Consider the following 27,818-nt stretch of genomic DNA (forward strand, 5'->3'; position numbering starts at 1 on the left):
CACCTGAGAAACACTGCCATTGGCTGAGAATTGTGGCTTTTGAAGTGTGAAGTTTTTGTGTAATATATACATTTTACACAGATATGTGAAAGGTTTGTGGAAAGAGCAATACCACCTCAGGTGTGCATTATTTTTAAACAATTCAATGGTCAATTATTCCTTACTTATTATTATTATTATTATTATTTTTATTATTTTTATTATTATTTTACCTTTTTCTCCCCTGGCATTAGAACATGTGACATAATGTGTTGTAATTTTGTTCAGATTTTGTTCTTATGTTTTAGAAATGTAGCTCAAATCAAATCCCTTTATTGTCACTCAACCATATAAGTGCAACAGCGGGTGAAAGTCTTGGGTTCCAAGCAACACAGCAGTCATGACAAACTACAATAAACATCTAATTTACACATAACACAATTTACACATCTTGTTTACACAACACAATATACAATATACACCTAATAATATACAATATACAGTATACAATATTCACAAAATATTCACAATACCCCCCCCGTTGATAGTCAGTTGCCAGTGTGTTATTAAGAGAAGTATAAAATGTGAGTCCAGTCTGAGACTAATAAAGTGCAGTGTTGATATATGTATCTTGAGCGATCAAGAGTTCAGTTATGTTCAGTTTTGATGCCCTCTAACCTACAGAAGTGAAATATAACTTGTTTTATTCAGCATATGTTAGGTTAGTAGTATACAATAGGCCTAAATAAAAAACTACTCACATAGTTCATTTATTAAATTGCAGCAAAATGCTTTAATGTTTGATTTTAAAGAGCAATGGGATAAGCTATTTAATGTCTGAGAAAGCAAACATTATACTTTGGTTACATATAGTTAGACTATTTGTAGCTTTTCATTGTTAATACAAAAATTAAGAGTTTAATCAATATTGCTCCATTAAATTAAATGGAAGGAGGTGGGATTTGTCAGTGGTTAACCTTTGAAACAATGCAAACTGCTATTAATTCAGAGCAGGAGTGGCTTATGTTTTTTTCTAAGCTTCCTAAGAGTTTGCATACAATATACAAATGCTATTTTAATCTGAGGGGCACATACAGCCTGCTGTCCTAACGAGGGTCTGCTGTAAGAATACAGGGCGTTTAGTGCCAAATCATTTATTACTGCATTATTTTGCTGTGTTAAACAGTTCCTTTTAAAAACTAATAGCATCATGAACTCGATGAAGGGAATTGATCTGGATACATGCAGTTTGTCTCTACTGACGGCAAAAGAAGATATACTGAATCCACGTTCCTCAACAAACTGGTATGAAAAAGATTTTTAAATTAATTGTTAAATTAGATTATGAAATCTGTGCATCATTCACGGTAAATATATTGTGAGGGGGTGGCAACGTTCTGATAGCGCAAAACGACCAATGTCATACTAAGAAATGTAATGTTGTTTTATATTTAAGTTTAAATTAAATAATAATTATTATTTTTTTTACCGTATTCAGGGGTCGTTCACACCGAGTGCGTCCTTAAGCTAAAGATGTTAGACAGAGCGCCACGAACGTGCGTTCTTTTTATATTGACACGGCGTCTAAAAAACGTTTTGCCCCTGCGCGAGACGCTGAAAAAAGACGCATTCGGTGTGAACGGCCCCTAATAATGTTTCTGAGGTACATCATATTTAGGATGGATTACACGATCACACTTGAAATAATTAAGTAGTACAAGCTTTAAATGCAAATTTCTTTAAACGGCGGAAAAAAAAAAACAATTAGCAGAGGATGGTTTCGATCCATCGACCTCTGGGTTATGGGCCCAGCACGCTTCCGCTGCGCCACTCTGCTAGATATCATAGCAAGAGCTATGAGAGGACTTTAACATAAGTACATTTTTTTTTGTTTTTGTTTTTGTAGACTTGAGTTTTTCTAAATTAATTAATTATTCATTATAGATGACAATCACACACACAGAACACAGTGTTTATGCTGTAATTCCTTGGAAAGAACATAAATAATATACAACAACTCAGTTGTCCAGATGGCTCCGCTAGGGCGCGCGTGCGTGGTGTGTCACGTGCAACCTTAAACTAACAGTCTTCACATTTGACTGTCTCATTTAACCATCTTTAAAAAAAAAAATAGATTTGAGAAGCATTTTGATTTAATAAACCTAAATAGGAACATTATACCGTATTTAAAAGTACTCCAACATTTTTGTGGTGTTTTGATGTGGAGAAATTATGTTTTAGAATTATGTCTTATCTTAATGACCCAACTGCAACCCATCTCTCTGACCGCCGCCCATTTCCTCAGTAAATACCCTTTCTTATCTTAATTAGTATGTTTATCTGTCCTGTATGACAAACTATCCCACCATAAGAGATAACTATAAAACATGGGAAAGACAGAGAGTGAGTCAAACTGTCACAATTACTGTAGAAATTATGCTTTTATAGAAACACTTCAGAAATGAGTGTGTCCGTTATTGGTTTTCTATGCTGGGGGCTCAAGTGTAGACAATACGCACAGACTGAGCAGTTCCTGTTGTTCTGTGGCACTGTTCTCACAGGAAACGTTTTAAAAGGGATAATATCGCCACTGGAAGCACTTTTGAAAAGAATGTTATTGTGTATGAGCTAAAAATAAATAAAAAAAGAGTCTGTAATTCTGTGCTTTAATGACGGAACGTTTGACTTTATTCGGTCACTCTGTGCACGATAAGAGAAACCTTTTGATGTCCCCCCCTGACATTCATAAAACTACATTTGATGTCTAATACACTCTAAACCCAAAGCTGTTGTTAGGGCTCATTATTTAAACCCCTGTTTGTAAATATCCAAAATTATGTATTAAAGATGATCCATTTTTGGACTTTTGTCTACTTAGGTTATCACTCAAATAACTCAGATTATGAAATAAAAGAGTGTAGTATTAATAACGGCTTCAAACCCATAAATACACACAGTCTGAAAACTAAAGCTTCTTCAATATTTATTTGCAGTATGCTACCTTAGGTTATCTTCATATCAACCATAACCATTGTTCACTGTATGGGGTGTTTGATTTGGCTTTATAGTTCTTTGGAGATTAAAACAGTATTTGATGTGAATTATCTTCAGAGTAGTGTATTGATTTCTGGTTTCTTTAAAGGGATAGTTCAAGCAAAAATGAAAATGCTCTCATCATTTACTCACTCTCATGCCATCCCAGATGTGTATGATTTTCTTTCTTCTGCGGAAAACAATCTAAGATTTTTAGAAAAATATCTCAGCTCTGTAGGTCCATACAATTCAAGTGAATGGTGGCCAGAACTTTGAAGGTCCAAAAGTACATAAAGTCAGCATAAAAGTAATCCGTATGACTCCAGTGGTTAAATCCATATCTTCAGAAGCAATATGACAGGTGTGGGTGAGAAACTGATCAATATATAAGTCCTTTTTTACCTTTAATCTTCACTTTCACTTTCACGTTTTTCTTCGTTTGTTTTTGGCAATTCGCATTCTTTGTGCATATCGCCACCTACTGGGCAGGGAGGAGAATTTAAAGTGAACAAGGACTTAAATATTGATTTGTTTCTCACCCACACTTATCATATTGCTCCTGAAGATATTAATTAAACTACTGGAGATGTGTGGATTACTTTTATGCTACCTTTATGTGCTTTTTGGACCTTCAAAGTTCACATGCATTGTTTGGACCTACAGAGCTGAAATATTCTTTTAAAAATCTTCGTTTGTGTTCAGTAAAAGAAAGAAAGTCATACACATCTGGGATGGTATGAGGGTGAGTAAATGCTAAGAGAATTTTCATTTTTGGGTAAACTGTCCCTTTAAAGCACCAGCACATTTAAGGCTTTATAGCTAAAGAACAGAATCAGTCTGTAGAACCCTTTTGCTTCTATTTGGAACCTTAATTTTTAAAAGTGTAAGGGTGTAGAACGTGCCAGACGACTTAGTAAGGAGTTAGTCTAAACAATGCAGTCAAAAATGCTGGATATCTCCATAACCTTCCTGTCTCTCTCATTTCCTCCCGTCTCCTTATAGAATGTGCATGGATACACGTGTGCCTAATTATAGTGAAGCTTTGTGTTTTGATTATATCTAAAGTAAATTCAATGAGAAAACGTTTGAAATGTCACATGCATCACAGTCCCCAGGTACAACATTCATTCATGACATTCACAAAAGTAGTTTTCCAGAAACATAAGAGCACTCAAGTAGCTTAAATGTGTTCCTTACGTAAATTAGACATAACATGCTTGATAGAGCGGTCAAGTGGATCAGCTCAAGACATTTATTTAAGCCGTCTCTTTTTACTATAGCTCAAACTATTTGCCTAGAAGTTGAAAAATGTTTGGATTAAAGTTCTATGTGATTATTCTCCTAGGCTTTTGAGAGTAGCTATGGCATACTTAGCCCACTGCTCATTTCCAAGAAAGACTAAATGTCTTCAGTGTATATATATAGGTGCATCTCAATAAATTAGAATATCGTGGAAAAGTTCATTTATTTCAGTAATTCAACTCAAATTGTGAAACTCGTGTATTAAATAAATTCAATGCACACAGACTGAAGTAGTTTAAGTCTTTGGTTCTTTTAATTGTGATGATTTTGGCTCACATTTAACAAAAACCCACCAATTCACTATCTCAAAAAATTAGAATATGGTGACATGCCAATCAGCTAATCAACTCAAAACACCTGCAAAGGTTTCCTGAGCCTTCAAAATGGTCTCTCAGTTTGGTTCACTAGGCTACACAATCATGGGGAAGACTGCTGATCTGACAGTTATCCAGAAGACAATCAGTGACACCCTTCACAAGGAGGGTAAGCCACAAACATTCATTGCCAAAGAAGCTGGCTGTTCACAGAGTGCTGTATCCAAGCATGTTAACAGAAAGTTGAGTGGAAGGAAAAAGTGTGGAAGAAAAAGATGCACAACCAACCGAGAGAACCGCAGCCTTCTGAGGATTGTCAAGCAAAATCGATTCAAGAATTTGGGTGAACTTCACAAGGAATGGACTGAGGCTGGGGTCAAGGCATCAAGAGCCACCACACACAGACATGTCAAGGAATTTGGCTACAGTTGTCGTATTCCTCTTGTTAAGCCACTCCTGAACCACAGACAACGTCAAAGGCGTCTTACCTGGGCTAAGGAGAAGAAGAACTGGACTGTTGCCCAGTGTTCCAAAGTCCTCTTTTCAGATAAGAGCAAGTTTTGTATTTCATTTGGAAACCAAGGTCCTAGAGTCTGGAGGAAGGGTGGAGAAGCTCATAGCCCAAGTTGCTTGAAGTCCAGTGTTAAGTTTCCACAGCCTGTGATGATTTGGGGTGCAATGTCATCTGCTGGTGTTGGTCCATTGTGTTTTTTGAAAACCAAAGTCACTGCACCCGTTTACCAAGACATTTTGGAGCACTTCATGCTTCCTTCTGCTGACCAGCTTTTTAAAGATGCTGATTTCATTTTCCAGCAGGATTTGGCACCTGCCCACACTGCCAAAAGCACCAAAAGTTGGTTAAATGACCATGGTGTTGGTGTGCTTGACTGGCCAGCAAACTCACCAGACCTGAACCCCATAGAGAATCTATGGGGTATTGTCAAGAGGAAAATGAGAAACAAGAGACCAAAAAATGCAGATGAGCTGAAGGCCACTGTCAAAGAAACCTGGGCTTCCATACCACCTCAGCAGTGCCACAAACTGATCACCTCCATGCCACGCCGAATTGAGGCAGTAATTAAAGCAAAAGGAGCCCCTACCAAGTATTGAGTACATATACAGTAAATTAACATACTTTCCAGAAGGCCAACAATTCACTAAAAATGTTTTTTTTTTATTGGTCTTATGATGTATTCTAATTTTTTGAGAGTGAATTGGTGGGTTTTTGTTAAATGTGAGCTAAAATCATCACAATTAAAAGAACCAAAGACTTAAACTACTTCAGTCTGTGTGCATTGAATTTATTTAATACACGAGTTTCACAATTTGAGTTAAATTACTGAAATAAATGAAATTTTCCATGACATTCTAATTTATTGAGATGCACCTGTATATATATATATTTTAAATCTTTGTGGCAAGGTTTCTAAATGGAGAGCTCAAGTTTTTTTCTGTTATTTAGGTAGTTCATGGCATATCTGAATCAGACCACTGTCATAATGGCCCCAGAATGTGGGAAAAGGGCTCTTTTTTGTTTTTTTTTTTGTTTTTGTGAGAGCAGCTTACAGAAGACCCAAGGAATCTAGGCAGTACCCTGCATTTACAATACATTTTCCATACATACACATTCAAAAGGACATTCATACATTCTAATCCTAGCATGTGGCTTAAAGGGATAGTTACCCAAAAATTATTAAAAAATAATTCATTCATTTTCATGCCCAGAGACGGACTGGCCATCGGGAGAACCGTGACTTTTCCCGGTGGGCCAGCTGCGATATGATGAAGGGGGCTGTGAATCAGTTGGGATAATGAAACACATCCCCCAAACCAATCACTTTGCAATCACTTTGGGTTAGAAACAGATCAATATTTAAATCCTTTTTTACTATAAATCTGCACTTTTACTTTCAGAATGTGAAAGTGAAAGTTGAGATTTATTGTAAAAAAGGACTTCAATATTGATTTGCTTCTCACCCGCACCTATCATATGGCTTCTAAAGTCATAGATTTAACCACTGGAGACATATGGATTATTTTTATGCTGCCTTTATATGCTTTTTGGAACTTGAAATGTCTGGCCACCATTCACTTGCAAACATCATTACAGAGACATCAATATGACTGTTACTAAAAAAGATAGGAAAATGTCAGAGAACTTTATTGTAATCAAGACACGTTTATCTTTTTTCTATTGAGTTAGTCATTCTAATGAAATGAAATTAACATTTATTATCCTCTTTGGCTGTTTGCAATCATGTCTGTCTGCAGGGCTTTGTTTGCCTATGATGGTATAATGAACAGGCTCAAGCTGGCTGACTCTGGAGGTAAGAGAACAAAAATGGACATGCATAATAAATAATGCTTTTTATTTGTGGGCCTGTTTTTATGCTCTTTCTTTCATAGTAGGTGGATTGGAAGAGTTGAAGACTAAATTCCACCCCAGAAGAGCACTTTATGGGATGTGCAGTGTAGGCAAATCTCAACCCCGCAACGTTATGATATTATGGGTTAGTTCACCTTCTATTCAGTTTATTGTAGTTGTAGTAGTACTCTCCGATTTTACCACCTTAACTAGTTTGTTTGTATGATGATTCTGTGTGTTGTCTCTCAGTTAGGGAAAGAGGTGGATGAGTACCGCAAAGCTGAGTGTGCCAGTCATTTGCCAGCAATTAGGGCCTTCTTTAAGGTAAATCACATCCCAGAGAGATTATGGAGCAATACTTTGTATTGTAAAAAACACTGCTTCTTATGGTAACATCTAAATTAATTGATATTATTGAGTCAAAATATTACTGAATATGACTGAATCAACCTGACTACATTAGGAAATACAAACAAGTGTAATTATAAGGGTCAGATCCGGAAAAAACTGTACATTTTCACTTTTTTTTTACAGTACAGTGTACAGAAAAAATGTAGCCACTTACCAAACAGTTGCTTTTTTTTATAAGTATGATGCATTAAATATATTTAACTCTGGAATACCGTTTAAGAAAACCTACACACCCTATGTGCATTTGATAACATAAATAAATAGCTATCATTAATTTATGTGTCTGATGAAGTTATAAATACAATGATATAATACATGTGATTAGAATCAGTGAGAATCATACTCATTCTTTTTTGAAAGCATGTCAGAACATAAGGATATTAAATGTGATTATTATAACGAAACATGACGATTTTGTTTTTAAAACTGGATTTTATATCCAATATGAAAACTCAAACAAAAAAGACTAAGATTGTCTCTGATCCTTCAGGAAGTTCACATCTTTCTTCCTGCACACACTATGGATGAAATCACAGAAGAGAGGATTTGTACACTGGCCTGTAAGGCTGCAGTGACGATACAGGGGCCGAGAGGGAGACATGGCCTCCGGCGGCTAGACAGAGAGGAGGTTGTGGTACGAGAATGTGACAGTTAGTTTACTTGCCACAAGGTAGTGGGCTTTACTAACCTTGAAACTATTTTGTCTTATATAGCAAGGCAATCTTGAAATCAAGAAAAGTGTAAACAAATCATTTCCTTTTGCCCATCCGAACTGCTGTGTACAATATCATAATACATAATCAACTTTTTAAAGGAATATTCTGAGCTCAATAAAAGTTCAGCTTAATCAACAGCATTTGTGGTTTACATGTTGATTACTACAACATTTTATGTAAACTCATCCTTTAAAAAGACAAAATCAAATCTACATTGAGGCATTTACAATGGAAGTGAATGGGGCCAATTTTTAGAGGGTTTAAAGGCAGAAATGGGAAGCTTATGGTTTTATAAATAAAAAACACTTACATTTATTCTTCTGTTACATTTACATTTATTCTTCATGTATCATTTGAGCTCTAAAGTTGTTTAAATCATTAAGTCATTTTAGGGTTTTAGGGTTTATGTCATCATGGCAACGAAGTTGTAAAATAACCTTACACAGAAAAGGTTAGTAAGAGATTTGACAAAAATCATGCTAACATGAATATTGTTTACGTCTTGTAGCTATACTTTTGAAACAGTGTGTATTTTAACGTTAACGGATTGGCCCCATTCACTTCTATTGTAAGTACCTCACTGTAATGAAGATTGTTGGACTTTTAAAGAAAAGAAGGGAAGAATCGAAATGATTGTTTTGAGGTACTCAATATTATGCCACAAATGATGTCGATTGAGCTTAACTTGTATTGAACCTGGAATATTCCTTTAATTCTCTCTCTCTGTTTCTCCAGAAAGATACTGTATAATCAGCATGACACATCAAGCAATGAAAGTAGTGTCCTGCAGAGTGACATGCTAAATCTAAAACCATTTTTAACAACATTTCTCTCACTAATGTATAATTTTTACATACAGAGTTTTATGACCTCATATTAATTGAGAAACATGGAGTATTTGTACTTTTAAAAATCAGCAGGACTATGTAAGTGAATTACAATAAAGCTAAAAGGTTTTTAAAAATGGTGGAAATCTTAACATAAATTGTAATCAGTTAAAGAATCTAAAAGTTTCCTTTTTTCTTTTGACTTAAAAAAGTTAATGTCCATGTTCTTGTCAACTGATTATGAAGAATGTGATAAAAACTGTCTCTTGACTATTTCCAGGGCACAAATTACAAGAGAACAATCGCAGCAGCAGAGATTCTGAGACTGCAGAGAGATTCTTTCTGGGCGCAAGCAGAGGTATGGAGTGACTTTTTGTATTTCTTTTTCATCTTTGTGTATGCATCGTTACTGCATAGTATGAGGACTGTTTTTTAATTATTTAAAGGGATAGTTCACCCAAAAATGAAGTCAACATGAACTCAACCTCATGTTGTTCCAAAGCCGTATTACTTTTTTATTCTGTGGAACACAAAAGGAGCCTCAGTCACCATTCAATTTCCTTGCGTGTAAAAAAGATGCAATGAAAGTTAATAGTGACAGAGGCTAACATTTTGCTTAACATCTCCTTTTGGGTTCCATGGAAAAATGAAAGTTATACAGGTTTGGAGCAACTTGATGGTGATTAAATTATTACAGAATTGGCATTTTGGGTAAACTATCCCTATATCATCAGCCTATGTGACATGACATGTCAAGATTGATTGGTTGGATCTGCTGCATGATGTAAAGATCTGCCTTTTCGTATTGCATATTCCAGAAAGAAGAGGAGGAAAGGAAAATCGAGGAACAGCGGAGGGCAGCAGAGGACAGGAGACAGAGGGAGAGAGAGAGAATACATCAGGAAAAGAGAGAGGCAATGGAGAGAGAGAGGAAAATGAATGAAAAAGAACAGAAATTTCAGGAGCAGAGGTCAATCGAACAATCACATGCATATAACAAAGATATTGGAAAACCTAAGTGAAAAATCTGATCATTCAATTCCAATAAGGTCAAAGGTAAACTCTTAATATTAATATTTTTTATAGGAGAATACAGGCCAAAATGGAGGCAGAGGCACACAGACAAGAAAGAATAAAATGGGTATGTAAATGAGTGTGTGTTTGTGTGTATGCACTTACAGTATATGTTTGTTTATGTAGTATATGTGTGCTTAATCTATATTATATATATATATATATATATATATATATATGTCAGGAGCACCAGGAAAGAGAGCATAAGGAACATGAAACGAAGGCTCGATATTCACGGTCTGACTCGGAGGAGAAGGCTGCTGTGAGTTCTGTCAATCAAACTTGGTTTCAGCAGTGTAATAATACTACTACTACTAATAATAATAATTTCATTGTCATAGGGACAAAATATTGTATAATATTATACAAAATAATATATTTTTTAATAAAAAAATAATGCTAAATACACTTCCATGGCTGTTAAGAAAAAATTATGGCTGGTAAATGTTCTCAGTGTGGCATGACACATTGTGGAATATACCACGTATGTAGCCACCAAAACAAAAATATGAGAAACACAATTTCCATGGGTCTTCATGTTTTTGTGACAGGTGCAGTTTCACAGAGGGGAATATGATGCTTTCACTCAGTGACAATGATAATAATAATAATGCTTAAAGAAATAGCTAAAATCAGCCTAAGTGTTCAAAAACCCTCTAAAACCAGCCAATTGACCAGGCTTGGTGACCAGCTTTTTTATTTTTATTTTATTTATTTTTTAGCAGGGTTATAATATTAATAATAGTAATAATAATTTCATTGACATAAGGACAAAAATATATTTTGTAATAAATATAATGCAAAATACACTTTCATGGCTGTTAAGAAAAAATTATAGTCAGTAAATTTTTCCAATTCAGACACCATGTGGCAAAAAGTTCATTTTGTACCTTGTCTGTGACTGTGAGTAAAATGTGCATTCTCAGGCAATTTCCTTAAGTGATGTTATACGTTTTGTGGCCAGCAGGAGGCAGCAGCTCTTATGTCTCAGCGTGTTACAAACTCCAGAGAGTTCTTTAGACAGCTGTCTTCCTCATCGGGTGTCCAGCCAGGTTCCCATCCCGGCTCTCCATTCCCAGGTAAAGGGAACTTAAAAACATGAACTCACTATTACCTATTTTCCACCAAATATAATATAATATAATATAATATACATACTATTAAATGCACCGATCAGCCACAACATTAAAACCACCTGCCTAATATTGTGTAGTATCCCCCTCGTGCAGCCAAAACAGCACCAATTGTGGTGAGAAGAATATCAACTCAGAATGCTATTCTGAGATACGGGTTGGCGCTGTTTTGGTGGCACAAGGGGTATCTACACAATATTAGGCTGGTGGTTTTAATGTTGTGGCTAATCGGTGTGTGTGTGTGTGTATATATATATATATATATATATATATATATATATACAACAGTTAGTTCCGGTCCTCGAATCTGATTGGACGAGAGACGTTCAATTAGTGCTGATGGTCTCACACCATCATCACTTGGACGCTTCACTGTGTGTATCACTCCGCTTATGTTCGTGCCATTCTAAACTAAAGTGTAAGAGCAGTGCAGATGTGTTAAGAGCTACTTGTGTCTCTTTACATTTAATTTTGTGACATTATATATTTTAGCCAGCAGGTGGAGGCAAAAGACCATTTTTGTGTGTAATCTGAGCCAGTTGTTGGCGTGAAATGAGTCAGCGTCACTCAGTGTTTATATTCAACAGCACTTCCGTGATCACACGTATTACTACTACACTACTAAAGCTAGGAAATAGCTTTAAATGGCTTTAAACTAAAAACTTCAGCATTAAGGCTCATCACAGCTGATAGACACAACAGACTGATTAATTACACAAACTCAAGGCGCTTAGGGAGGAATACCCCGCTTGGATGGCTTTTGTTCCACTGAGAAAATAGGATGCATTTCACCAAAATGACATTATCTTCAGAAAGCTGACTAACACACTACAGCATCATCAACAGGTGATTGCAAACGCACCATCTCTCTCTCTCTCTCTCTCTCTCTCTATCTCTCTCTCTCTCACACACACACACACACACACACACACACATCCTTGTTTCTCCAATAACATGTTAGAAACAGCCCAAGCTGTGATATTAGTAGTTCTGAAGTTATGTTTTTGAGAGGTTTGGTTGCATCATTTGGTTTGAACCAGCACCAGCAGATTCTGATCCATCGCGTAAGAAAGTAGTTCCATACACAGATGTGTTTTTTGTGACCGTACTCAGTTTTTCCTAATTTTTTAAAATGTACTTGTTCATTGAACTGTTGTATATAAGCAATATCACACTGCGGCCAAATCACAGCAGTGCTGAAATAGGGCCTTATCGCACTCTTGCTCGTGTGATATTGCTTAAATATATCACAGTTATACATATAACGCAGTTCAGTAGCTGCGTAGCTGCCAACCACTTTTTCTTTGGTGGAAACATGCAGAACGTTTCCAGAATGGGCATTGGTTCCGACATAAGCACCTTTTTGGGGGCTAAACAGCATTTGTGAACTTAAAATTACACACACTTTAGTATTGTTTGTTTCAAAGTCTCTCCTTCTCTCTTTTCCTTTTTTGTCTTATGTTTTTCCAAGCAGCCAGGAGTACTTATAGACAACTGCATCGCAGTCAGACAGACAATGTCTTCATTTTCAAAGAGCCTTCATCATTCACACCCACATCGCCCTACAGATTGACAGTGGCATCCCCTTACATTCCATCCACTCCAAAATCCCAGAGCCCAACACTTGTTTTCCCTAGTCCAACAATGGACTCTACAAGTCTCTCAGAGAAGAATTTCCCCACAGATAGTTCAGTGGTATCTTCCAATAGCCATATCCATCCATCTTCACTAAAGCTGATGGAGTCATCCTGTAAATCCACTTTACAGCTCCAAACCCAACCAACACCATTAACTAATGCAACTGAATCTGAAATAAAAACCCCTATCACTGCCATATTAGATAGTTTTATCTTTTACCCATCACAACCAGCCACTGAGCTGCTCCAACCAAATAACCAGGGCAGAGATGAACCGGTTACATTTCCTTCACCTCTGTCTGGTCTTGAAAATTCTCCAAAACCATCCACAGACCTGCCTAAAGTGCAAACTTCAATGCAAACCCAACTTGATATCAGTCTGACTCCACAGACTATCTCAGATCCACCTGTCTTCTCCTCAGATCTTCTAACATCCTCTCTTCTTCAGTCATGTCCTTCTTCACTGGACACATCATGTGTCTTGGTTCCTCAGCCCCCATCTAGACCGCTTCCTGCCCTACCCGTCATCCCACGATTGCTAAAAGACCTGGAACCAGAGAGAGAATTCACTGCCCGGGCCTCGGTTATAACCATGGTTGAGGAGGAGGAGGATGTGATGGAAGAGAATGAGGAGAAGGATGGAGAGAGGGATGAGGAGGAAAGGATAAATGAGGAGAGAGTGGGTGAGATAAGATATGAGGGGAAAAGGGAGACTGAGGAGAAACATGGAGTGAGAGGGTGTCTGGAGGAAGGGAAGAGAAGTGGAGAAGATAAAGCTGAAAAGAGTGACAGTGGAGAGAAGAGGAATGGAGAACAGCTGAAACAAGATTGGAAAATTATGGAAGAACATGAGAGTAAAAAAGAACAAGACAGGAATATTATGGAAGAATATAGGAGTGAAGAAGAACAAGCTGGGAAGAATGTGGGAGAACATGATAGTGAAAAAGATGAACACTGGATTAGTATGAAAGAATTTGTGAGTGAAAAAGAACAATATGGAAAAAACATGAAAGAATTTGAGAGTGAAAAAGAACAAGATGGAAAAACAATGGAAGAATCGAAGAATGAAAAGGAACAAAATGAGGAAATTATGAAAAAATTTGAGAGGGAAAAAGATCAAGATGGGAAAAACACGGAAGAATTAGAGAATGAAACAATTCAAGATGGGAATATTAGGGTAGAATATAAGAGTGAAGAAGAACAAGATGGGAACACCATGGAGGTACATGAGAGTGAAAAAGACAAAGACTGGGAAAGTATGGAAGAATTTAAGAGTGAAAAAGAACAAGATGGAAAAACAATGGAAGAATACAAGAATGAAAAGGAACAAGATGAGGAAATTATAAAAGAATTTGAGAACGAAAAAGAACAAGATGGGAAAACAATGGGAGAATTTAAGAATGAAGAAGAACAATGTGGAAAAAACATGGAAGAATTAGAAAGTGAAAAAATACAAGATGGGAATATCATGGAAGAATATAAGAGTGAAGAAGAACAAGATGGGAACATCATGAAAATACATGAGAATGAAAAAGACAAAGACTGGAAAAGTACGGAAGAATTTAAGAGTGAAAAAGAACAAGATGGAAAAACAATGGAAGAATCCAAGAATGAAAAGGAACAAGATGAGGAAATTATAAAAGAATTTGAGAATGAAAAAGAACAAGATGGGAAAACAATTGGAGAATTTCAGAATGAAGAAGAACAATGTGGAATAAACATGGAAGAATTAGAAAGTGAAAAAATACAAGATGGGAATATCATGGAAGAATATAAGAGTGAAGAAGAACATTGCTGGAACCCCACGGAAGTACATGAGAATGAAAAAGACGACAATTGGAAAAGTATGAAAGAATATGAGAGTAAAAAAGAACAAGATGGAAAAACAGTGGAAGAATTCAACAAAGAACAGGAACGAGATGAGGAAATTATGAAAGAATTTGAGAGCGAAAAAGAACAGGATGGGAAAACAATTGGAGAATTTGAAAATGAAAAAGAACAATGTGGAAAAAACATGGAAGAATTAGAAAGTGAAAAAAAAAAAGATGGGAATATCATGGAAGAATATAAGAGTGAAGAAGAACAAGGCTGGAACACCATGGAAGTACAAGAGAGTGAAAAAGACGAAGACTGGAAAAGTAGGAAAGAATGTGAGAGTGAAAAAGAACAGGATGGGAAAACAATGGGAGACTCTGAGAATGAAGAAGAACAATGTGGAAAAAACATGGAAGAATTAGAGAGTGAAATAATACAAGATGGGAACACCATGGAAGCACATGAGAGTGAAAACAATGAAGATTGGAAAAGTGTGGAAGAATTTGAGAATAAAAAAGACAACGATTGGAAAAGTATGGAAGAATGTGAGAGTAAAAAAGAACAAGATGGAAAAACAGTGGAAGAATCCAACAAAGAACAGGAACAAGTTGAGGAAATTATGGAAGAATTTGAGAGCAAAAAAGAACAGGATGGGAAAACAATTGGAGAATTTGAAAATGAAATAGAACAATGTGGGAAAAACATGGAAGAATTAGAAAGTGAAAAAATACAAGATGGGAATATCATGGAAGAATATAAGAGTGAAGAAGAACAAGATGGGAACATCATGAAAGTACATGAGAATGAAAAAGACAAAGACTGGAAAAGTACGGAAGAATTTAAGAATAAAAAAGAACAAGATGGAAAAACAGTGGAAGAATCCAACAAAGAACAGGAACAAGTTGAGGAAATTATGAAAGAATGTGAGAGCGCAAAAGAACAGGATGGGAAAACAATTGGAGAATTTGAAAATGATAAAGAACAACGTGAAAGAAACATGGAAGAATTAGAAAGTGAAAAAATACAAGATGGGAACACCATGGAAGCACATGAGAGAGAAAACGATGAAGATGGGAACATCATGGAAGAATCTGAAAATGAAAAAGAACAAGATGGGAAAATTATGGAAAATTGTGAGGGTGAAAAAGACAGCAGGGAGAGAGGGAACAACCAGGAGGAAAACAGCCAAACTTTGTTGAAACAGAGCGAAGAAAAGCTAAAGGTTGATATAGAGAAAGAGTCACAAAGAGAGATTGTATTGAAGAATGATGCAGTAGATGAAGAGAACATTGAGAAAATTGCTAAAGGAAATGAAAAAGAAGAAAGGAATACATCACTAATCAAGACAGTGGAAGCTGTAGAGGTTATTCTTTTGGAGGAACATCCTTCCAGTGCAGACAAAAACATGGATGAATCCTTTGCTGAGACACTTTTCTCTCAACATGCACCACCCTTCAGAGAATTCAGTGCTATCGAACCATCTCAATACAATCACACATCTCTTCCCACAAGTATATCAACCAATCAAGATGAAAATGAGCCTCACATGAGTTCGACAGATTTCTCACACCTAAGCACAGACATGCAAATAAGCTTACCAACTGTTCAGCACAAGTCAGATCTTTCCAAATTAATCATTCAAAGCGATTCCCAACCAGATGATGTTAGAGAAGTAGAGTTTGAATCTGATTCCCAAGATCTCACTCTTGATTTTTTAACTGTAATTTCATGCAGTCAGGAAAGCTCATGCCCTATGAAAGAGACCTCAAGCACCACTTTAACTCAACTTACAACAGAACAGGGTCTTAAATCAGAGGCCATCACAGATATTTGTGTCAGTGTGGAGGATGTGATGGGAAAAGAGGAATGTAAGGAGACAGATGGAGAAATGGGGGCTAAAATTGTGGATCATGGCAATGATTTGGCTGAGGAAGTCAGTGCTGAGAAAATAGCATCACCCATATTTGAGAGTCAAGCCAAGACTGGACAGTCAGATGAGGAGGAGGGGCTTGTAACTGTCCGTAATTTCCTCGAAGGCCCAGGTAATGGAGGCAGTGGTGTGGTTTATAATAGGGATATAGTTGGAATACAACAGGAAATATTTTAGAACTATTTTAGAAAAATTCTATATATATACTCCAAGTAAAAAGTTGGGACACACTTGACTTAATCATGTTTCTCAGTTTCATAAGTAAGGCTTATGTTTAAGTGCTTGAAATAGTTTTGAATATAAAAAAGTGTCTATATATGCATTTCTTTTGGTTTAATTTATAGCTTAAAACTTTTTATTGAAGTATTTTTCATGAAAATAACATGACTGGGGTGACATTTTTGCAAAATGATATTATGTGGTTCATTATGAGCATCGCAGTAGTTTTGAGGTGAAATGTCCAATGTGTTGCTCTAAAAATGAGTTGAATTTTCTCCAAAACAGATGAGGTTTGTAAGTGTAATGCTTTATCAAGTTTTAAATCCATAAAACCTACCTTCCTATCCTTAACCTAAAACCTAAACCTAACCGATAGTGTCATAAAAAGCAAATGTGAGATTAAAATACAGATGAGTTTTTTAAGGTTAATGCTACAACGAGTTTTAAATAAACAAAACTTACCTCCTTCCCTTAACCTACAACCTAAACCTAACCAATAGTGTCATAAAAGCAAATGTGAGATGAAAAACACAATTTCTAAAGCAACCACATCATTTTGTGGTGCTTCTAAGATACTTTCAGCTCACATGTCAACTCACATGCACTTCAGTACAGTACTCGTACCCAGATCCTTTGCATCACAAATACAACACTCTAGCAGTTGAGCTACTTGATCACTTTGAACAAGCTTGTAAATGCAATTGGTTATGTAATGCACACATTCAAATGTATTGCCTTACAAGTCAGTAAATGTGTTTAGATGTCATAAGATAGCATTGTGTGAGGAACAGGGCAAAAATTAAGTATTAATAAACTGATAATCTGCCATTTAACTCGTTATTTGTGTGAAAATGAACAAAAGTTGTTGTTGTTGCGCTAGTGTTTATTTCACTAGGAAACTGCTGTGATACAACAAGGCGAACACACACACACACACACACACACACACACACACACACACACACACACACACAAAAGGTTTGCAAAAATGTAGGTATAGTAACGTGATTCTGTAAGACCAGGTTGCAATTTAAATGAGAAAATGATTGGGCAAAATACTTTTAGAATCAAAGCTTGTGGAAAAAGTTGGTGGTCACTAGTGCACTTGGCCTCTCAAACATTATAATTATGCTTAAAAAGGTGTTATTTACAGCATATCAAATACCTGTGGAGTGCTTACAATTCATATCTCAATATTAATTGCTGTGATGACATGATTTTTATAACTTTGCAGATGTATGTATTACTCATCAGTCAGAGCTGGATTCAACCAATGAGATGAGTGATTCTGAAGAGGGGGAGGAGGCTATTTCACTCATAGTCCATGATACCCACACTCACAAGGTGGAGCAGAGCTCTAACTTTGATTCTGCCCCTGAGCTGAATCGAGTGAACAGCAGAACATCAGTTCTGCAGAACGGGAAAACTGCCACAGAAACACCCAATAACATCAGTAATGATAAGAAAGCTGACGAATCTCTTACAAGTGGGCGAGGAAATGAGCATTTGGAGATAATTGGTAGGTGGGAAAAATTATTCCAGAACAGATCATTCTATAATGAACATAATGGCCCGGGTTGCAATTGGCATTAATTATTGTTTAACCGCAAGGAGTGGGAGGGTAATTCAGGTCTAAGGATTGTCATCCCTTTCACCCCAGGCAGGTTGCTTTTTGTAGGTCTTAAATGGTGGGATTGAAGAATGCAATGTAACAGCTTTACGTAATTATCCAAACTAGAGATTCATGTTAAAGCTAATTATGATAATTGAATTAGATCATCTCAACTACTGAACTATTTGGTGTAACACTGTGATATTTAATCCTGCAGGAATGCAAAACTACACTGCAGTTTTCTGACAGTCAACCTAGTATAAACTAACCCTCAATATATGATCTTCTATCAAATTTACAGAAAAGGCAAACTTGTGCAATGACCCGTGCACGGCAAATGATTATGGAATAGAGGAGCCATCAATCATATGTGGACAGACAGGAGACAGTGTGGCACATGCTTCTATGGTACATTAGGTTTAAACTTTAAACTTACATTAACTGTAACTGAACTGTACCTCTCTTCACATCTTACATTCTCCTGGAAAAATAAAGGCAAATATTATTACATACATGGCAGAGCTTGCAAAAACATGCAAGTTCTCTGCCAATATCATTTAGAGATATTTAGTGTTAGAGCTTCAAAAAAGGTGAAGGCCTATATGTTACTTAACTAAGGACACTTGTGTGATATAACTAGTTTTCTGGATAACATTTTACAATTAAAATTGTTTTCAATTTGATTAACTTGTTATTTAATATGAAACTAGCCTGTCGGGGCTGCCTTCTGTTTGAGGGGTTTGACTTCCTCCACAGCGCTTTAAACAAAAATTTCACTAGAATTCAAATGGGTCGCATCAGTTTTGTGGTCTGTGCCGCAATATCGAGGGAAGCCCTTTTTTTGTGGCCACATTTGCACCGCACAATGTATGTTTCAGATGAGAAGCATATTTAGTGAGTATAAAGTGCAGAAAATGAGATGATTAGCATTAAATTTGCCTCGGCAGCCCAAAATTTTGAGAAGGATAAAGCTGTAGGCAGAGCTCCAAAAAGGGGTGGGAGCTACAAACCGCCAGCAAAGATATAGGGAACCCATAACTTAAACCTTTCCCTAACCCTAACCATGAGTGGGAGTGACGCCCCCTTTTGGAGCTGGCGCAACCCCCTTTTGGAGTAACATTTACCTATACACCTGACTTTCATGAAAAATGCCTTCGTCATAAGAACACATTTAAGCCTTTTTGATAAAATTCTGCCTTCATAATTTAGTTGATTATGTTTGCTTGTTTACTCAAGAGCAATAAAAATATGATGATAAGTTGAATTTTACTTTGAAGGGTAGAATTCACAAAAATTATTCTAGTTTAAGAGAGTTTTGAACTAGGTGTTTGAAACCAACTTACAAAACCTCTGCTAGAGAAAATGCACATTTGCACAATTGGACTTTTGGCTCAAAATCTTATCAAAACTAAGATGTAGCATTGGTGACAACTTCCCCGCATGACAGCTAGAACCGATCTCCCCTATATGATACATACTACTTTTTTTTATGATGCCTTAACTTTGCTTTATAAAATAGAATTTAGGTTGCTTTTATAAATGCTCTGGATGCATTTACAATGCTTTTGTTTTTCCATACTTTTACTTTGTGCATGCCAAAGGATTGCTTACCAAATGCAAAACATAACTATTAAATGGGGTTATGCATACCATGTAGTGAAGTGCAAATAATCTCAGGCTAGAAAGCGACTGTTTCTCAGAAAGAGTTACTGTTCTGCTATGTGGCAGTGGCCACACCTCTGGCTGCTATGTCTTGTTAGACTTGGCTGTGGCCCATAAGGAATGCAATTGTTTGCATTTAAACTATTGCTGCTTTCAAAATCAATATGATAATTTTTTCCCCCATTCTCAAACAACAAATGCTGGTTTTTGGTGAGCATCCAAGCATGTCTTTTTGTAAACAAACAAACAAACCAAGGGCACATTGAAATTCTGTGATGTCAAATGAATATTTAAGATGGGCTTGATTTCTTGAAATTACAAGGAAATGCAATAGTAGTTTAATAACTAGTTTCGGCTAACAGTGGATGATAAATGATATTGCTGCAACAAAAATGTTGCTAAATCTAGTTAAATCTGCCAAGTAAACTGTTGACAGCTACCCTTTTAAAATAATATCTGATATTTTATCCAAGCACAGAATTATGCAGGCGTTCTGACAGAATTATAAAAGGTATCTCTGCCAATATCTGCCAATGTTTTCCATCTAATTCCTTTTAGAAACTGCACAATGCACAAATTTACCAGAAATGTATTTAACACATTTATATTCAGAAAAAGATGCACTCATGTCATTTCATGTTTTATATTTCATGATGTGCCACCAGTTCTAGAAACCTTTTCCAAGTTTCTGTCATAAATCAAATATTCTGTGGTAGCTAATACCATGCTTTTGATGTACGCATGTTCTACTAATTATAGCCCTAAACTTGAAATGTAACATTCCTAAAATGTTATCAGTGACAGGAAAGTCATTTTCAAATACATAAGAAATTGAAGTAAATTAAATACCTTAAATGCTATTTGGCATGAAACAAATATAAATAAATATGTTTTTGCTTTTTAAATCTGTAACTGACTTATAAACAGATTGTTCCGGCTCTGAAAAATGGATCTCTTCGAATATTTATATGCACACCTGTGATACACATCAGTTCAATTAATATTCATTAATCAGTCAATATTAAAATAGTGTAGTGCATTGCACTAGCAATGCCAAACAAGTATGATTTCCAAGTAAGGCACAAAAGGAACAATAGAGCTAAAGGCACTCCTTAAGAAAATTTGTAAAAAGTGTATCAAGATTGAAAAAATATAGATTTATTTTTTGTTTTGTATATAACTAGTTATTGAGCATTTTTTTAAATTATCTAATGTGTAAATTTTGATAATTTGATAAATTTACACATTAGATCATTAAAAGAAATGCTCAATAACTAGTTATATACAATATAATAAGTTATTAAATGTTTGATCAAATTACTAAATAAATAAATACATAAATGCATTAAAATATATATATATATTGGAGTTCGCTAGTTCGAATCCCAGGGCGTGCTGAGTGACTCCAGCCAGGTCTCCTAAGCAACCAAATTGGCCCGGTTGCTAGGGAGGGTAGAGTCACATGGGGTAACTTCCTCGTGGTCACTATAATGTGGTTCGTTCTCGGTGGGGCGCGTGGTGAGTTGACCGTGGTTGCAACATATTTTTAAACAAGGACCCACATAAGACACTACAGAACAATTATATGCTAAATTCCCCATCTGAAAGAACACAAATGTGTTTGTTCCATGAACAATGTTTTCTTTGACCTGTGGGGAAGTATACAAGGTCTGTTAATCCTATATTGTGTACACAGTGCATGCTGACAGACTGCTGTCTGTCTGAATGGATGCATGGTATTTCCTTGCTCTTTCTTATAGTTCCATAACATCCTACAGTCTTTCACTTTAGATGTCTTGCTTGCACTTTATTCGCACTATATCAAGTGTAGAAAAATAATGATATTCATCATCTCTCTACCTATCTATCTATCTATCTATCTATTTATCTATCTATCTATCTATCTATCATTTATTTCTGCAATCCACATTAATAATTGGTTGTGTCCATCTTTTTTACAGGAAATGTTGTAACCTTATTGCCCCAGGAAATCAACAGCACCATGGCAACAGTGTACCAGTCATAGTGGAGCATGTTTAGGGAAAGATGTCAATTAGATGTTTTCTCAGCAAATCACTGAAGTGATTTAGGACCAGACCTAACACTCGCATTTATTCTAACATCTGCACAATAATACAATATATAAAGTAAGTTAAGTACACACACACAGACATGCACAAAAGTCATGGATAACATGTCTTGTACTATCAAACACTTAAATTTTACTGTATGCATATGGCTTTAATAGTGCACTAGATATATTTTACTGTCAACTTTCTAAATCATCACTGTAGTTTTTGTCTGTCCAGGTCGTTAAATAAATCTCTGAAGGTTATTTATACTTATAGCTCATTATTTATAATATTCTATAAAATAAATTATAATGTTTCCTCACTAGGTTAATATATATGTTGGAAATGTTTTTTTTTTTACTTACATTCCAATAAAGATTTTTTTTTTTTGCAACTGTCCAAGGCAAAACATTTATAGAATCGGGTCTAAAATATGATTTTGCTGAACATACATGTCTAAAATGAATGCAAAATCTTGAGCAGCACATACACAGTCCTGTAGTCCGCCATTGTAGTTTTGAATGTCTCGCGCGTTGTTTTGAAGTACTCGCGCGCATGCCTATAGTCTGAACTCTCAAGATTATTCAATAAACTCTGCTCATTTTTACCATCACTTCGTCTCCTGCCTTCTTCTGTATTCCCGCTGCTGACTCTTGGGCTGGTAGGAGAGTAAGTTAACATAACAAGCTGTTGATGTTGACTGGTTTATATATCAGACAGAACTCTGATATATGGATATCTTCTGACGGAGAGAGAGGTCTTGTGTACACTGGATCTAACACGCATTTTCACTGCCTCATGTTTTCATATTCTAAGCATATTGAATACTGTACATGGCATCACATCTCTATCTATAGGCTATATACATAAGCGGTGGGTGAATGAATTGCAGGGTAAAGGTACATCAAATAAAGTAAATAAATAACATTTAAAATAAATTTTTCCCATCTGAATCCATACATTAATTTCAAGATTTTCAAATTGCAGGTTCTGCCTACTGTACAGTGTTCACACTCCATAAAAAACAACTTGATCGTTATTTGCACAGACACCAGTATTCATATTGATAATTATACATCTCAAATTGATGCCTATCAATCCATCATTCTTTATATAACACGTAATACGCGTGCGCATGAAGTCATCGTTTTCACAAATTCGCGTTTTTGTATGTTTACACAGAGACGAATGTTAAAACGGCATCGTTTTCAAAAGTTTTCAGGCCCCAAAACGCCGTTGTCGTGTAAACGGCCACTGAAACAAGAGGAAGAATCCAGCACAGGACAGAGCACACAAGGGAAATACAAAGAGGGAGAAATCAGGCAGGAGAGGGGCAGGTGACGCAAATTAACAGAAGATCAGAGAAACAAGGGGGCGGGGCCATGACGTGAGACAGAACAGAAACAAGCAGGGAAACAGACATGGAGAAAACAGAACATCCCAAATAACAAAAACAAGAGTGTTAGGATCCTGCCACAAAAGTAAAAAACAAGACTAGACTGATGACAGGATCCTGACAATTTTAGGTTAAGATTTATATGAATGTATAATGGAAAATGTATATCTTTCGTCCTGGTATGTTAGCTTGAAAACAACTGAAAATCTTAAGATCTTGCATGCAGGCATTCTGTTCATCTGATAATGTGGCAATTTACGTCATTTTATGTAACCAAGCTTGTGTAAAGTTGTGAAAAGTGATTACCAATGTGCATTTCCAGAAGTCTGAGACTACATTGAAAATCTGGAATTTTTGTTCATTTAAATCTTGAAATACACATAGTTTGGAATTTTGGGGAAAAAAAATAAGCAAAGAAATGTTATGACAAAATGAAATAATTAAGATTCTGCACCATTTCGAGATTACTAATAAAATGTGTAACATTAACCATGTTAACTCCTTTTTTGCTCTTTGGAACATTTTCAGATCGTATGGTATTACATTGATCAATAGGTTTTGGAGTTGTGGAGACAGCTCGAGTGCATGCTGTCATTAAAATAAAAGGAGGACTTACTAAACACTCTGAAATTCTGAAAAATGTGCATTTAAACTAAACTATTAATATAATGGAAAAAGAAAGCAAAAAAGATGATAGAAGCATTTTCACTACTAGTCTCAGAATTTTTCACTGCAAATGCACGTTTGTGTGCACTACTGAAGTGTGAATAAGAACCGTTGACAGGTGAAAACACAAGTTGCGTAATGGACGACAAAAAATGTGGAAAATGTTGGAAACGTGTTTTGATGCTGCAAGGAAACAGGATATAGTTTTACTGTAAATCATATCATCTCACATCTAGTTATTAATTAGGACGTGCAAGAACAGAAATGAGGAAATACTTCTCTGTATCTTCACATTTTCTATAGGGGAATTTTGTGTTCCTCAACGTTAAAGACATACTTTGGTTGCTGCAATGCACCTGTCACCCAGAATTTAATCGATCTAAAAAAAACAACAACATCTTGCATAAAAATTCAAAAACATAAGTTGCATGATAAAACATACTATTTCATGTATCAGATGTTTGTGTAAGCAAATAAAATGGAACTTTTAATGCATTTCTTTTTACCTGTTATTATGCATTTGATTACTGTGGTCACACTTAAAAATATATGAATGTCAATGCATTAGATAACAGTATATCAAACCAAGTCGCATCTGCAAACAAAGGAATTTTCTTAGCTATTTTTGCAATGACTTTAACCAGCAGGTGTCAAGATGATTTTAATGAATGTATGAATGAACTCAATTCATACAAGTGTCCTAGCAGAGTAAAAGGTGCAGTTCCTTCCAATTAAGAATAATAATAATAATTTTATTTTTATAGCACCTTTAGGCGATTTAGCACGAAGTGCTTCACAAAACATAAAACAAAAACACATACAGTAGACACAACACATTCACATATTAATGAACCCTTATGTACTGCTCGGTCATTTTTGACCAAAATCGATTTTGTTTCTTCAATAAAACTGGTTTCCTTTATCTGACGGGTACGAGACTTGGTGACTTTTCGTCCATTTCATATCTGAACAAACACACACACAAAAAAAGTTGATTTGATCATTCTTAGTGGTAGAGAAAAAAAAAAGTCACACTTGTACTGTTCCCGGTCAAAAGTGACTGCCACAGGAAATGAATGGGAAACACTAAAAATCTGAATTTTGTTTTCCATAATTAATTATATAAAATCTACAAAACAGCCACAATGCAGAAAACACACACACAGACATGAAGGAGTGAGACGTACGCACACACATTCATCTTGCTACAACCAGGGATAAATAAGGTTATTAATTGTTTATTTCAGGTAATTTTTAGGGTTCAAACAGTGTTACTATGAATGCAAACTTTATTAGCATAACATAATATATATAAAAATAAATAAAACTTTCCAACATTCTTTTGAATGTCCATGTACTAAAATATTTGATGCCATGAGTGTACCTTCATTTACTATTACTATTATTTTGAATGGCCATGGAAAATGAAGCAATGTGATAACAATTTTACCTGGTCGCAAAAAGTAGTCTGTTAATTTACCTGATGAACTTTCACCTTTTGCTGACCCTTTATGCATCGCAGAGCTAATGTGTGCTTCTAAATCACTTGCACCTTTATTAGAAACTGACACATAAGTGCCAGCTTTACATGTCATACATTCTGCTTCCCATGGATCTCGACCTGGACGAAAGTATGGGAATTTTTTGTGCAAATCTTCTGTAAATTTGCACTTTCGTTTGGGCGTTGTTTCCACTCAGCTGTCATTTGCTGCGACTGTCAAGCAACTGTATTGACAGGCAGGAATTTGGCCAATAGTTGCTGCAAGCCTCTTATAATCGACCAATTGGTGTGCAAGAATGCGGGACTTACAAAGAGGGGTTAAAGCAATGCAAATATGCGCACACACAATGAAAGAATAGTCCAGATGCACATCATAATGCAACTAAAGCCGAATCCCGGACATTTTCGCAAATTTAGAAATCCCGGCCGGACGCTTTTTAAGGTCCGAAAAAGAGAACATGTCTGGGAAAAAGAGGACATATGGTCACCCTACTCTCTTTGTAATACCATGTTCAGGGTTGACTGTAATAATAATGTGGCATTATTGCAAAAACTGACCAAAATTACCTCAAACAAGCCAAACAAAATGCTAAACTTGGACAAAAGTAGTCTCTGATAATGTTTAAATATACTGTATATCTAAATGCAGAACTTGACAAAATCTAGAATTCATCTTCTCTTCAACCAGGGACGAATAAGTAGCTCTCTGCAGCCACCTAGTGTTTATACTTGGAATTTCATCTGGTTTTCATATATTTTTATATTTTAAATAATGGACACCACAGTTTGATTCTTGAGATTTTAAGCTTTCAAATGGTATATGATTTATGAGGATTGGTTCAGTATGTTCATAAAAAAGACAGTTTTCAATGTCAAGTTCAAGGTCACAGAGGTAAATAAATTAGTAAATTAATAAAACATATTAAGGCCTAAATACCAAAAAACCCACACAAAATGCACAACTCTAGTCCTTTTACATGATTGAAGTTAGAGTTGTTACATTTCTTTCATAGCAATTAAAAAAATTATACTCTTAATGTTTCCGGTCACTTTTGACCGGGAACAACTGTAATGTGATTTAGTAATGATCAAGGAATAAGAGTTAAAATAAGACTATGCAAATGAGCTTTTAAATGAGACATAAAAACAAACACAGTTTCAGCAGATCTAATATCCCACAAAAAATCGTGGGGCCTTATACAAAAGCTCTAATACCTTTTGTTTTTGAATCTGCATCTTGGAACAGCCAACAGTTCATAACAAGAAGATCTAAGAGGTCTAACTTTTTCATAAGGTCTTAAAAGTTCTGCTAAATATTCTGGCATCAAAGCATGTAATGCCTTGTAGGGAATAAGTAAAATCTTAAAATCCACCCTAAAATGAATTGTTAACCAGATTGTTGCCGTGCTAAAGTGCGTTGATTTAAAATGTATAACAGGGCATTACAATAATCAATAATCTAGACAAAATAAAAGCATGAGTAAACTTCTCTGTATCACTGAAGCACAAGACATTTCTAACATTGGAAATGTTCCTTAACTGATAAAACAAGTATGAACTAACTTCCTGACGTGATATTAAAAATTTAATTTTGCATCAAAATAGTCACCCAAATTTCTCACCACCTGCTGAATATTTGGGACCACCTGTCTAAGTGCTGACTTCATCTGACTTTTTTTTAGAATCATGACCGATTATAACAACATATTATATATAGCCAAAGCAATGAAAATAATGTTGTATTTTTGAATCACAGAACCAAAAAGTAACATATATGTATAGTGAAAACAATGTTGGCCCTAACAGGATCCTTGCAGAACACCACAATTAATTTTTGAAGAGGAGGACATCTCGTCTCCAACAGACACTAAACATTTCCTATTCGACAAGTAGGAAACAAACCAGTCTAAAGCCACCCCAGATATTCCCACTCATCTTTTCAATGTATCAATTAAAACTGAATGATCAACTGTATCAAACCATGCAGTTAAATCAAGCAACACTAAAATAGAGCACTCTCCTGCATACTCCGCCATCAATAAGTCATTTGTCACCCTAAGAATGGCAGTTTCTGTACTGTGGTTTTCTCTAAAACCTGACTGAAAATTCTCAAACATTTTGTTAGTATGGACATGATCCATTGGACAACCAGAA

The 27,818-nt window shown here is 35.7% G+C and overlaps 1 protein-coding gene and 1 non-coding gene across 2 annotated transcripts; one reads left to right on the forward strand and one right to left on the reverse strand.

Annotated features, from left to right (window-relative positions):
* The first annotated feature begins 1,079 nt into the window (after positions 1-1,079).
* LOC127429117 (myb-like protein X) lies at positions 1,080-23,963 on the forward strand. Its single transcript, XM_051677933.1, has 13 exons — positions 1,080-1,284; positions 6,900-6,955; positions 7,035-7,138; positions 7,243-7,317; positions 7,895-8,038; positions 9,228-9,305; positions 9,766-9,917; positions 10,034-10,088; positions 10,989-11,100; positions 12,629-16,648; positions 17,990-18,274; positions 18,669-18,775; positions 21,991-23,963. Exons 1-13 carry the CDS (start codon positions 1,190-1,192, stop codon positions 22,000-22,002), a joined length of 5,295 nt encoding a protein of 1,764 aa, XP_051533893.1. The 5' UTR covers positions 1,080-1,189; the 3' UTR covers positions 22,003-23,963.
* On the reverse strand, positions 1,745-1,816 carry trnam-cau (transfer RNA methionine (anticodon CAU)). The gene has a single exon. It is a non-coding gene; the product is annotated as a tRNA-Met (tRNA).
* Positions 23,964-27,818: the final 3,855 nt, after the last annotated feature.

This window comes from Myxocyprinus asiaticus, chromosome 38, assembly GCF_019703515.2.
Source record: "Myxocyprinus asiaticus isolate MX2 ecotype Aquarium Trade chromosome 38, UBuf_Myxa_2, whole genome shotgun sequence".
NCBI classification, from domain to species: Eukaryota; Metazoa; Chordata; class Actinopteri; order Cypriniformes; family Catostomidae; genus Myxocyprinus; species Myxocyprinus asiaticus.

Bases quoted from the DNA above. Each gene is read 5' to 3' on its own strand.
- LOC127429117 (XM_051677933.1), top strand. From the start codon at position 1,190: ATGAACTCGATGAAGGGAATTGATCTGGATACATGCAGTTTGTCTCTA. The intron at 1,285-6,899 runs GTATGAAAAAGA...GTCTGTCTGCAG, and splicing joins CCACGTTCCTCAACAAACTG to GGCTTTGTTTGCCTATGATG. The intron at 11,101-12,628 runs GTAAAGGGAACT...TTTTCCAAGCAG, and splicing joins TCCCGGCTCTCCATTCCCAG to CCAGGAGTACTTATAGACAA.